This window comes from Thamnophis sirtalis, unplaced genomic scaffold (genome assembly GCF_051295495.1).
Source record: "Thamnophis sirtalis isolate CommonGarterSnake01/CBP01778 unplaced genomic scaffold, rThaSir2_p1.2 scaffold_1, whole genome shotgun sequence".
NCBI classification, from domain to species: Eukaryota; Metazoa; Chordata; class Lepidosauria; order Squamata; family Natricidae; genus Thamnophis; species Thamnophis sirtalis.
The window spans coordinates 150,713,674-150,725,828 of NW_028261381.1; the positions used below are offsets into that span (position 1 = coordinate 150,713,674).

The 12,155-nt window shown below is 38.1% G+C and overlaps 1 protein-coding gene across 2 annotated transcripts in view; it reads left to right on the forward strand.

Annotated features, from left to right (window-relative positions):
* The first annotated feature begins 2,472 nt into the window (after positions 1-2,472).
* Positions 2,473-12,155, forward strand: part of RTN1 (reticulon 1) — a 114,129-nt gene continuing 104,446 nt past the window's right edge. Inside the window, exon 1 of one of the 2 annotated variants that reach the window (XM_087727683.1) lies at positions 2,473-2,894. In XM_087727683.1, the coding sequence (XP_087583809.1) occupies positions 2,711-2,894 (184 nt within the window). In that variant the 5' untranslated portion in view covers positions 2,473-2,710. The remainder of the gene's footprint in view (positions 2,895-12,155) is intronic. The other variant, XM_087727688.1, reaches the window with a different exon arrangement.

Genomic DNA, 12,155 nt, shown 5'->3' on the forward strand with positions numbered 1-12,155 from the left:
CAGCCAGCACTGTCCGGCTGACGGTATCCGAAGGAGGCCCACCTTGTGGGATCTTATCAGCCGTTGGGAGGTGTGTGGCAGTAGGCGGTCTCGCAGATAGGCTGGTTAATGTTTTCAATAACTAGAAGGTTCTTTGATAAATGTTTCTATTTCTTGAAGTAACAAAGCAAGCTGTGAATGAGACATGAATAGACCAATAAGTATTGGTTCAAAGCAGCCAAGACACTGACTTGACCTTTAGTGAGCTGGAAACCTACAATGGAAAAAAAAAACACTTCCAGAATATTTAATATAATCATTAATGAGATCATACTGTACTAAGAAACTATGGGATGTTACATGTTACATACTAGAGCTACTGCGGATATACACTACGTCAGAGATGTGTCAAATGATTTTAACCTATGAAATAACTCATTCTAAACCCAATATGTTTGATCTGTATATAGAGGAATTCTCCAACTTTTAAAGCTGCTTCTCTTTTGGCTGAGTGACCAGTGAGGCACCTTTCCAGCTTGGAGTCTGTTTAGGCAAGACACACTAGGCCAGGGGTGAGCAACCCATGGCTCTGGAGCCACATGCGGCTCTTTCATCCCTCTGCTCCCTGTCACTGTTGACTCCACAATTGATAGGGCTTTCGGTTACGACAGGTAGAGGAAAAAGGATGTTGCACTAGGAGGAGATTCTATGGTGGGAGAACCGGACTTCCGGTTAGCTCCAGAATTGAATGGGAGGGCTTCTGATTAGGATCTTTGTGGCTCTTTGGGTGTTTAAGGTTGCCGACCCCTGCACTAGGCTATAAGGCCCTGCCAATGTTTAAGTCTAACAAGGTGTTGTCTTTCTTTTTACAGGCCCCTACAGCCTACCCAAGCCTGCTTCAAGTCGCATGATCCGGAATTGGGCGGCCTCATAACAGCAAATCTCTGACCCTTTAAAATTTGCATAAGAATGGGGCATGTTTTCAAGAATAGTTCTTGTCAGGTGACAGTGAATGCTGTGTGTCACCCAAAATATTGTGATGTTACCTTTGACACACTGTCATAGCTCTGGCATCACTAACCAGAGCCATTTTAGGGAGGAGATGCAGAATTTGTTTTGAAGAATTTTTTACAGGTGTGCATAAGCGCACCAGTGTGCCTAGCGTCCCTGTCCTACTGTCCCCATTTATTTGTAGCCATTTCCTGTGTTCTTATTCATGTTTATTCTTATTCCTGTTATCTTGTACATGAGTGACAAACTAAATAAAATAAATAAATAAATAAGAAGGGCCACACTTGGCTTTTGGGTGCTAGCCTAAGGAAAGCAGTGCAATAAATATTGGATGTGACCATAGGGAAAAATTACATCAGGTGACATTGCATTATGTTTCATATAGAATGTAAATGTATTCATTATATATGAATATAGTTCAAATAGGGCCTAGCAGGTATTTTAAGGGTTATCTGTGCAAACTGTATTTTTGTATAACCTCTACAAAGTAAAAAGCAGCCCACATCAGTTTGGCAGGGCAGAGAAGTTGCATTACTTCATTCAGCAAAGCAACTTCTGCACATATACAGCTTATATGTTGGTGCTTGTATTCACAAAGTGAAGGTATTGGAGTTCTGGGAGTTTGGACACCCCTGGGAGAGATAGATCTCCAAGGCACCATTCTATATCCTACCTAGGAGGAATGGTTTGCAAATCCGTAAGTTTTCTTTTTTTAAAAAAATAATGCATTATTTCCTATCTCGTTTGAAATTGTTATAAAAAATTAAAGTTGTAAGTTTATGCATATTGCTTTGAGAGTGTTTAATAAATAATAATAATAATAATAAAACATTAAACATGTTTAACCCTGCATATTACATTTTAATTAAACTTTTAAAGAAAACCTGAGAATTGGGAGTGGCTGGGTGTTTGAACTCAATTGCTCAGTAAAATGTGAACAGGTGGAGCTATGTGAAGAATTTGGTAGCCAGTGTACAATGTACTTCGCTTGTCTAGTGGACATTACATTAGACAGATTCTAAAATGTCACTAGTAGGTTGATCATCACCTTTTCTATTCCTCTCTGCAACTTTCTGTTTTAAAATCCAGTCCCAGTACAACAGAATACGTTAAAGCCCATTTTAAAAAAGGGGTTTTAAATATCCAATAATCAGGAGTTTAGCTGTATGGGTGGATAAATATGCACGCATGACCTAGTATCAAAAAACAAGCTTGAAGTATCTCTATCAGCATAGTGCATTCAGGGTTGTGGCAATCTGTGAGGGAACCTTTCACAAAGCCAGATTCTCCATCCGGGGTTTGTTTTCGTTTTTGTTTCGGCCCTCAAAAAGGAAACCGTCTAGGCCTCCTGCCACCGAGACGAAGCAGTTAAACGGGGCAGAGTTTAAAGGGGCAAGCAGCTCTTTCCCTGCTCTGTGATATGCCAGCCAGCGGGTGACGCAACGGCTGGAGACTCCAACTCAACGCCCAAGGTGCACCTGCGTAAAAGGCGCTGGCGGCGGAGGCACAGCCGTAAGAGTACTACTCAAGCAGCCGTCTCTTCTCCAGGCAGCCGCCCAGTCTTCCCAGAGCGGCTCCTGCGGTAGCTGCCAGCAGTCACACGAACGCACGCCCCGGCGGCCGCCCTTGCCGCCGCCTTCTCTCCTCTCTTCTTTTCCCTCCCCACCCCGCATCCTCCGGTTTTGACTGCTGAGCTAATCCGCCCTGCGACCTAGCTAGAATGTCGTCGCCGCCGCCGGATCTCCAGAGCTCCGAGGAGCATCGGGCTGGTGACGGGGCGGAAGATGACAGTACAGCCGGAGCGTCTCCAAGGCGCTGGGAAGGCGAAGGCGCGCAGGCACCGGCAGCGGCATTCAGAGCTGCCGGGCAACCTCCGCCCGTTGCCATGGCAACTGCATCCACAGGTAAAAGGCGAGGTACCGAAAGATGCTAAACAAAGGGCTGTAGGTATCCTGCACCTATTTCCAACGCTAAGGGCGGCTCAGAAAAGGAGCCTCGGAAAGAGATGGAGAGGAAATTTGGTTTCCTTCCAAAGTTCCATAGCGCTCCTTCGAATTCATAACCATGCATTTTAGCCTTTAATACGGATTTTCAGTGCATTATCAGGTGTAATTTTTTAGTTGGAAATATTAACATTCACTCAGTTGTCCCCTGTTGAGTGTTCTGCGAATGGATAGAAGGCATTTCTGAGACATCCATGTATAATTTATGTTTTATTTAAATCTAGTTTAAATGTGTTGAGCTTTATTTGAGAGAACTGGCTTGTACTGAGTGGTGTACTTTTTGTTCCCCTAGGATATGGCTACTTTCCCTTTGCTCAAATGATTTTTATGTTTATTTCTTTTCTCTTTGACATGGTCGACTGTGTGTGCTAGATTTCTATAGATTGCAAATAGATTCTTGGTCTCTACTTTTATTCTGGACATTGCAGATGGCCCTCCTCCAAGTCTGAAATTTAAAATTTAAAGATTCTCTGGACATTTTTCATAGTAACAGAATTGCCTTTAACCAAAAGATTTTTTTTGCCTTAAACATTTGTTGTGTTTTTAATTTTCACCTGCCAAGAAATGGTTTATGTTCCTTATGCAATCTTGCAGTACTGAACTTGTATGAAGCAAGTTGAGCAGTGGGAGTGGCTGGGAGAAATGATAGGACCCAGTCAGGCAATGCAATATCTATTTATTACCGTAGGAACTATATTCATGGGCTGAGTTTTTCTCTCCCTGACCTCATTCTGCAAAGAATGCTTAACCGTGATGGAAATACACAAGTAGCTATGTTGTGCTGAGTATGTACACATTGGGGCAGAAACCCACAATATGGTTTTTATAAAAAATGATTTTTTCTTTTCATCCATTCTTTGTGCTTATTCTGAATATAATAGTGTAGTGAAACCTATGCATGGATGTGGAGAGATATTCAACTGTTAGATGAGATGAATGGCCATGTAAGAAGCCAAATTAATTTGCTTTGAGTACAGAGTTCTTTTTTAAAAAAAATACTTTGTTTGTAGCCTCTAATTAGAAATGAGATTCCGCAATGAAGAGGAAGGGGAGGTGACAAGTATATTAAAGAGAAAAAAGATCTTTAGATGGATTTCATGAAAGGCTAATTGCTAGAGGGTTGGGGATGGAAAGGTCAGAGAAAAAAGCTTCAAATATCTAATGAATATTCCCTTGCATCAGGAAACCTGATACTATCAAAGCCTACAAACTCATAGAAACCAGGGGAGGTGGTTTTTTAATCTCAGCCTCAATCTCTACAATCTTTTTTTATTTTGTTAATGCTTTAAAATGTTACAAGGCCTTGCAGTACTTTAAAGACTAATAAACATGTTTCTGGCACAAGGCTCTTTGCTATTTGTGCTGCAACAGATTAACACAACTACCTTTCATCCCAAAACGATTGCTTTCATCCCTCTGATTAAAACTTTCTAAATGGATTCTAAGGAAAGCACTTAAAAAAGACTTATCTTTTGATTCTTTTGGACATTGCTTCTTCAAAGCAATTTGTTTAGAAAATTCTTTATTGTATAAGAACTAAATCTGAAAACTGGAGATACAGGAGCAATCATTTCATAGCTTTTATTTAAATCAGTGTCTTTTTAAAAAGTCTAGTACAGCATCATAGGTTTTTTTTTGTATTTCTCTCTTACTGAGCCGTATGGTTATATGTTTACAGAATCAGAAGATTGGGATGTTATTTATTGCTGTGATTTCTAGGCCTCTAGCATTTAAAGCATGCATTCCAATTTTTCCTAGTACCATCAGAATGTATCAATACTTGCTTGTATTTGGAAGAATAGAATAAACCTATTTGTTCCATACTCAAATGTAATATTAATACATAGTAACAAAACTATAATTTCTATTATAAGTCCAGAACCCATTGGAGTTGCACAGACAATAAATTTAAATAAATGCGTTTTGTCTCTGGAGAAATGTTCATCTTTGTAAACAACTTTTTTTTAAACTGCTTTTTGAAAGTATTTCATATGTGAGTTATCTCATGATATGAACCATTTATTGATGTTTGGTATTATAAAATGATAGAAAGGTAGTTTCTATCATTTTATAAAATCATGTCCTTACATACTTGCATATATACATGATGACATAAGCAAGGAGTGATGGTAGTATTTCAAACATTAAATCATTTTTTAAAGTAATAGATATTTCTGAGCATTATAGTTTGAAATTATGCCTCAATAAATTTAGTAGTGTTTAAAAGTAAAGTTTCTTTCATACTGCAGCTCTAGTAAAGTAAATTATTCCATTACAGAGCTGCTGATGATTACAATAATTTAGCAATTGTTGCTTAGTAATTTAGGATCAGAGTTGTATAGCTTTTACAAGCCAGTGTTTATTATTATTGCTTCACATTTATACTGGTTAAGACACTGAGGATTTTGTGATGGTTCACATTTAAAGCAGAATATAACTTTGCAAAATAAATAATATATGCTGAGAAAATTTTTAGAGCAAATTCAGTAAAACTAAGTTGGCAATATACTTTTACTCTTTTGCTTTGACTTTTAAGTTGACTGTAGCATTATAATACGTTTTTCTCACTCTGAAAAGCTCATTGTTGAAGAGTCTGGCTTCACCATCAGTTGCAGCTTTATCATGTCCCTTGCTCTACCTCCATTATGTTTATGGAGGATTTATCCTTTTTCATAAATATTCCATGCAGAGCTGTATCCCAAGGCCAGAGCACTTAGATTGCATGCAGGAATTTCTAGTTTAAAGGCCCTGGTTAAACTGTTTCCCCCACTGTCATCAGTATCAACCTTCCAAGGGTTGATGGGGATTGGGATCAATTAATCTTGGGGGGGGGCAGTCATTGTAGATCTCCACTTCAATCCCTAGTCTTGAAGATGAGGTAACTAGTGGTAAGAGGATGTTGGATAGTCAGCCACATTGAGACTGGTCTTGTTGTTGCTGTTGTTGTTAGGCACACAACAATATAACATTACAGCTGCCAGTTGTTTAGCTGGTGTTGGGCCTTTATTGCATCCATTCAAATTTATTGCATTCGTTCAAATAGCCTTTATACACATTGAGTCCTTCCCAAGAACCTAGGATGTTGTAATGTATCGAGGATCCAAGCAGTGTGGCCTTTGTAACTGGCAAATGGAAATATTATTACTATTATATGGGAAATCTACAATTAGATTCACAGTCAAAGACAGGTGAAAAATTAATAATTCAAGTCCTGGATTTTAAAGTCCCATGAGATTTTACCCTACTCATCCAAACATTTATTAAATCTAATTCTTTTTACCTTTTCAAGATTAATAAAGAACAGTGAGGTACTGCCTATGCATAATATTCTCAGTATTTTGATGAGAGATTTTCCTCATCACCTTCCCTTTTTCATAACCAAGTAACTGATTTTTTTTGTTACACACCATACCCAGAATTATGAAGAAATATATATTTATTTTTAAAATAACTTTCTCAAGGGGAATGCATTTGAAAAGGGCATTTAAAAGTAAAGAATCACTAAACTAAGATGTGAAGTTATAAAAAATATATTTGCTCCAGTCAGTAAGCAGGGAGTTTGTTGTCAGTATGGCTACTGCTTGTTTTTAGAGTACTGGCTCAGCAGGTCCAAGGTCTCATACTATATGATTTTTAATATTATATGTCTTGGTAATTCTTAAATGTAACAGTATTAATGAACAGATGTGAAATACTAGAAAATATTTTAATATTTTCCAGACATTTTACTCAGTCTACAATTGAAAGCTTGAAGATGTATGTCTGATATAACATCTCTGGAATTACATAAGTCCATAATTATGTGAGTTGTTTAGAAACGTTGCAGGAAAATTTGCTTGGAATGGATTAAATATGTATTCCAGTTAAAACAGCATGTGTTCACTCTGATTAATATTGTTTCAACTATGCATTTATTTCAAGAGCAGATCTCATTGCTCGAAAATAGGCAAACCCTTTAGCACTAAGCGGCATTTCATGATTTTATTTAGTGTTGCAGGAATCTCCCTTCACATTTTTTAGAATATTAATTTTAAAGAATATAAAATGATCAAACGTACAATTTCACCCTAAAACCTGCATGACCTGGCTCATTCATAAGATTTTAATCATGTTTAATTTTTAAAATTAGATTTTTTTTTTAAAAAAATGAAGTCCCAATGCCTATGTTTTGATAATTTTGGCTGTGAAACAGGATTTCCTTATGTTGCAATTTTATATCCAAAATCTAGAGCTATGTGCTAAATAACTTTGGAATGGAAAACTATCCGAACTTTCGTCTGTTCATATGAGAAAAAATTCACCCTCAGTACAAAAGTAAAGACCATGATAAATTTGTGCAGTGTTGGGCTTCGGGGTTAGTGATTATGGTCTGGACAATATATTTCCCAACATTTCTGCAACACCTGTGCCCGACATTTTCAGAGGCAAGGTGGTCTGCTATATAGATCACTGGTAACTGAGCAAGAATTGATTGGGCTCCTGCCTTTGTGTCCTGATTTCTGAGATAATTTCCAGTTGGTGTAGGTTGGTAATTAATTGGTTCTTTGTTTGTGCCCAATCCTAAAAGGTTGTTCTGATCATGTTGCTTCCTGATTGGTCCATGGCAGCTTCTGATCAATCATTCTTGGAATGCTGATTCCTGATTAGTTTGTCGTATGGAGTTCTTGTTGATCAGTCTGAACAGATGAGTCCTGGTTGTCTTCTTGTCCAGGCATGTTTCTCATTGGGGAGGGATTCTGGCTGCTTCTGCTATGGGGCAGGATCTTGGTGTGGTGAAGGACTTTGTTAACCTTCAGTCTTTCCTCTTTCTTGTTGAAGTTGGGATGTTTGTGAATTTCAACCGCTTTTTGTGCAGGTATATGTAATATAGTAGTTTGATGTTCTTGACAACACTTGGGTGTATTGTTTTCTAAAATGGACCGCCATACAGATCTTTTAAATGAAATAAATATTTTTCCGATCTCTCCCTCAGAGAAACCTTTTGTAGGTTTCCATCATTAAGAGTTAAATAATTGAAAGTTAGTGGCAGCCTATTTGCTTGAATGTCCCATGCTATGTATATGGGAGTATTTTCCCATGCTGTGTGTGTTAATGTACCCCATAATATAATTGCCTATCAGGAGCTATTGTAGAGCAGGCATCGCCACTGAAATGTAATTGATATGTGACTTTATTTATGGGACTGTGCACTGTTCTTAAATTTTAATCAAAATTCTATGAAATATTGAGGAACTGACATCTATTCCTTCCATATACTGTAGCTGTTACAGAATTAATAAAAATGCATTTGCCTAATAAAACATAAAAATGTAGCAGACCAGGGATGAAATTCAGCAGGTTCTGACAGGTTCTGTAGAACCGGTAGCGGAAATTTTGAGTAGTTTGGGGAACTGGAAAATACCACCTCTGGCTGGCCCCAGAGTGGAGTGGGAATGGAGACTTTGCAATATCCTTCCCCCAGGAGTGGGGAAGGAATGGAGATTTTGCAGAATCCTTCCCCTGCCACACCCACCAAGCCATGCTCACAGAACCGCTAGTAAAAAAAAAAAAAGAATTTCACCACTGAAGCAGACAATGCCACATCCTTGCTCCTAAAAGATATCTGGTCCCTTTTTTTTTTAAGAAAATGGAAATTTCAAGCATAGATTCATTTTCTCTCTCTTTCTTTCTTCCCTCCTCCCACCACAATGAGCATTTGTTTATTCGAAATGAGAGACAAAAACAATAAAAAGCAGTGTCAGACTGGTCATGCAATTTCCAGAGATTCTCTGCCAGCAACACAGAGATGCGAGATAATTTTCCTCTGTGTCATGTTACCCATTATACCATCTGCACTTCAACATTTTATTCCGGGATGGTAATTTTTAAAGAAACACAATGCTTGTATACAGGTATTTTCATTTTTTGGAAACTGTTTTTTTTTTAAAGTCCATTTATATGAGCTGCTAGCTTGTATAGATTCTATTAGTTAATTCTTACCCGATACTGAATCAAAATATGCTTTGCTTCGGATGCCTTAATTTATTCTATGAACTAAGCCATTGTGCGTTGAAAATGTAAATATCATTCCTTTTGACCAAAGGATTCGGTGTATACTGTAGCACCAATTAAGCCTTAGGCATTTGTTTGTCAGCCTAATGTCTAAACATGTTTGTGGGAACTTGGATAGGCATTCTGCAATTAGTGGGAATCAGCATGAGTTTGTGGCAGAAAAAATATACTGTAGCAGTCTAATATTCCCTCTTTCACAATATTATTAGCTTAGTTAGTAGATCAGGGAATGCAATAAACATAATGCACCTGGATCTCAGAAAAGCCTTCAGTAGAGAGCCTCATGATATTTATAGAATGTTGGGTGATAAATATATATTGGATGATGTCATTTTAAATGGCCTCACAGTTAGCTGATGGATCCTGCCCACAGATTTCTCTGAATCTCTCCACTTCATCCTGGATATAAGTATTGAGTGGAATGCCACAGGCTCTGTCATAGGTCCTGTGTGGCTCAACATTTTTGTCAGTTACTTGAATGAGAGAGATAAAGAGACACTTGCAAAGTTTGAAAATGATACTAAGGTAGGAGGAATGACTAATACTGTAGATTAAAAAATATTTGAAAAGATTTATACAAGTCAGCAATGGCTGAAAGGAATAGGATGGAATTTAATAGGAAGAAATGTAAAGTTCTTCATTAGGATAGGGAAATTAAAAGCACCTTTATAGGATAGGGAAAGGTTGGATTGGCAGGAGTGCTTGTGAAAGGGAGTTGGATACCTTTATTTAACTATTGAAGCATGAGTTAACAGTGTGATGCACCTGCTAAAAAGAACACAGATCCCATGAAATAGTTATTTTGCTGTACTATGATCTGGCCAGGCCTGAGGATTGTGTTCAATTCTGGGTACTAAAGTAAGTTGGGGAGGAAGGCAGTAACAATTTTGAATGAGTTTAGAGGAAGTCTGTCAAGATGGTAAAAGTAAACCCAATGAAGAACAGTTGTAACCGAGGCCTAAATGCCAAGTGTCAGACATGGCAAAATGGATAATATCATGATGATGATGATCATCATCATCATGATAGCAGCCTTCAAATATCTGAAAGGTTCTCACATAGTACTTTTATCCATTATTTCTCCAAAGGAGGAACCCACTACACAAATTGCCAGGAAGTGGAATAAGGTACTACACAAAGTAGAATATGTTTTCTTCCACTGGAGGTCTTCAAGCAGAGGTTGAGTGATAATCTGTTCAAGACAGTGTAGTGATCCTGCACCCAATTAGGGGATTACACTAGATGACGTCTAAAATACTTTCCACTCCTATGAATCTAGGATACTATTTTTGCTCCTACAGTTACTAAGTTTTTACAGTAGTATACAGTGTAGTCCATCTTTCATGATGTGCAACCTCCGAAGATCAGTTTACAGAGAAGAAACCAGATGTTTGTACACAAACACATATGGGCCAATGGAAGTCCTGAGGACCCCTAGAGAGCAGCAAAGATATAAATAAAATTTTAGTTCTCTGGTTCCTTAATAGTGGTGGTCTTAATTTTTGCTTGTGTGATCTGATAGCTCTAATAAACACCCAATAAGGTGAAAAGTGTGAAATAAAAGTTACAAGCTTAATGAACAGCAAGCAATAAAAGTATTTTAGAGCTCTTCATAATCCCCTGAGCAGTCTAGAATCAACATGTCTTCTCTTGAAACCAATAATAAAGAGGGCAGACTTATTTCCCTGGGGTGGGAGATTCAAAAGCTTTGGTGAAGAAGTGGAACAGTAAAGACTACACTACATTAGAATTCTCTTGAGTGTAAAGGCTCATCAATTTTAAATATATACATTTAAATTGCTTTAAAACAGGTTCAATAGAGTAACTTCCCCCAAGACTCTGAATAATTAGAATTATTTCTACAGTGGCCACATAGATCTCATCGTCATCCATTTAGTGTTTTGTGCCTGTACCATTCCCAATGGCCATAAAATGGCACCCATCACCTGAGATCATTACTGACCTTCAATCTGTGTATGTGATGTTCATTAGCACCAACTTTCTGTCCTAAAGGCATTTCCAAATTCTCTTCAGCAATGAGAATAGAAATAGTAGCTTCTCAGATTCAGGCACAAGCAAGGCCTGGCAGAAAATATTTTGCTGTCTGAGCGAGAACAGCAAATACCTTTCCTGTCTTCTATCTGGCAGAGATGCCAAGTAGCAAAGTGCTTCAAATTACTTTTTTGGCAGTAAAAAGATCACTCCTAATGAGTTAAACAAGTAATCCTTGGTTTTTGCTTTATGACTCCTAAATGGTGAGGTTTGGAGGGAGCCAAACAACACTCTTCATTCTCAGTGAAATACCCAGGTCTAATTATGTTAAGAAATAATGTTTGCCTGATTAATACTGGGTGCCAGAATATAATTTTAATTTGTTTTCATCTTTTATGGATCCTTATTTATTATGTAATTACTACAACACTGAGTTGTTGAAGTAAAAATACTAGTGCAGGGCTTAAATCATACCTACTGTCTTTTGCCATTCCTCCTGTTGAAGAAAGTTTCATTTACCACTAACAAAAAAACATTATTGTTCACTGAAATGCCAAATGATCCTTTAATTCAGATTCAATAGCAAACTGCCATATTACCAGGATGGCCATTTCTTTCTATAATTCAGTGGTGGTTTCCTATCAGTTCGGATCGGTTCAGCTGAGCCGGTAGTAGCTTGGTGGCGTGGATCACGGGAACCGGCAGCAATGGCTCCGAACTGGTTCTGCCTGTGCCCCACAGGCGGCGCCATCTTGTTTTTGGCTTCTGGCTTCTCTGCAGAGCAATATTTGTTGCACTGCGAATGTGTGTGCAGCGTGCATGAAGTGCGCGCATGCGGCACGTACCTGAGCGAGCGGCTGCCAGAACCCACCACTGCTGCACTTCAATACTATTAGACCAAGAGACAATGTTCTATTTTTGTTTGGTAATTCTCCTGCATTAATGTGTATTCTTCTTTGTAGTAGTTGAATTTAATTGTAACAAATAAGATCTGTGTGGTTTATGGACAAATGATTATAGATACTCCTAGAAGGATTCATCCAGCTATGTTTAAAAGAAGAAAAATGAATGTATAGCTGCCAGGAGAAAAAGAAAATATTGACAAACACAAGGGTAATT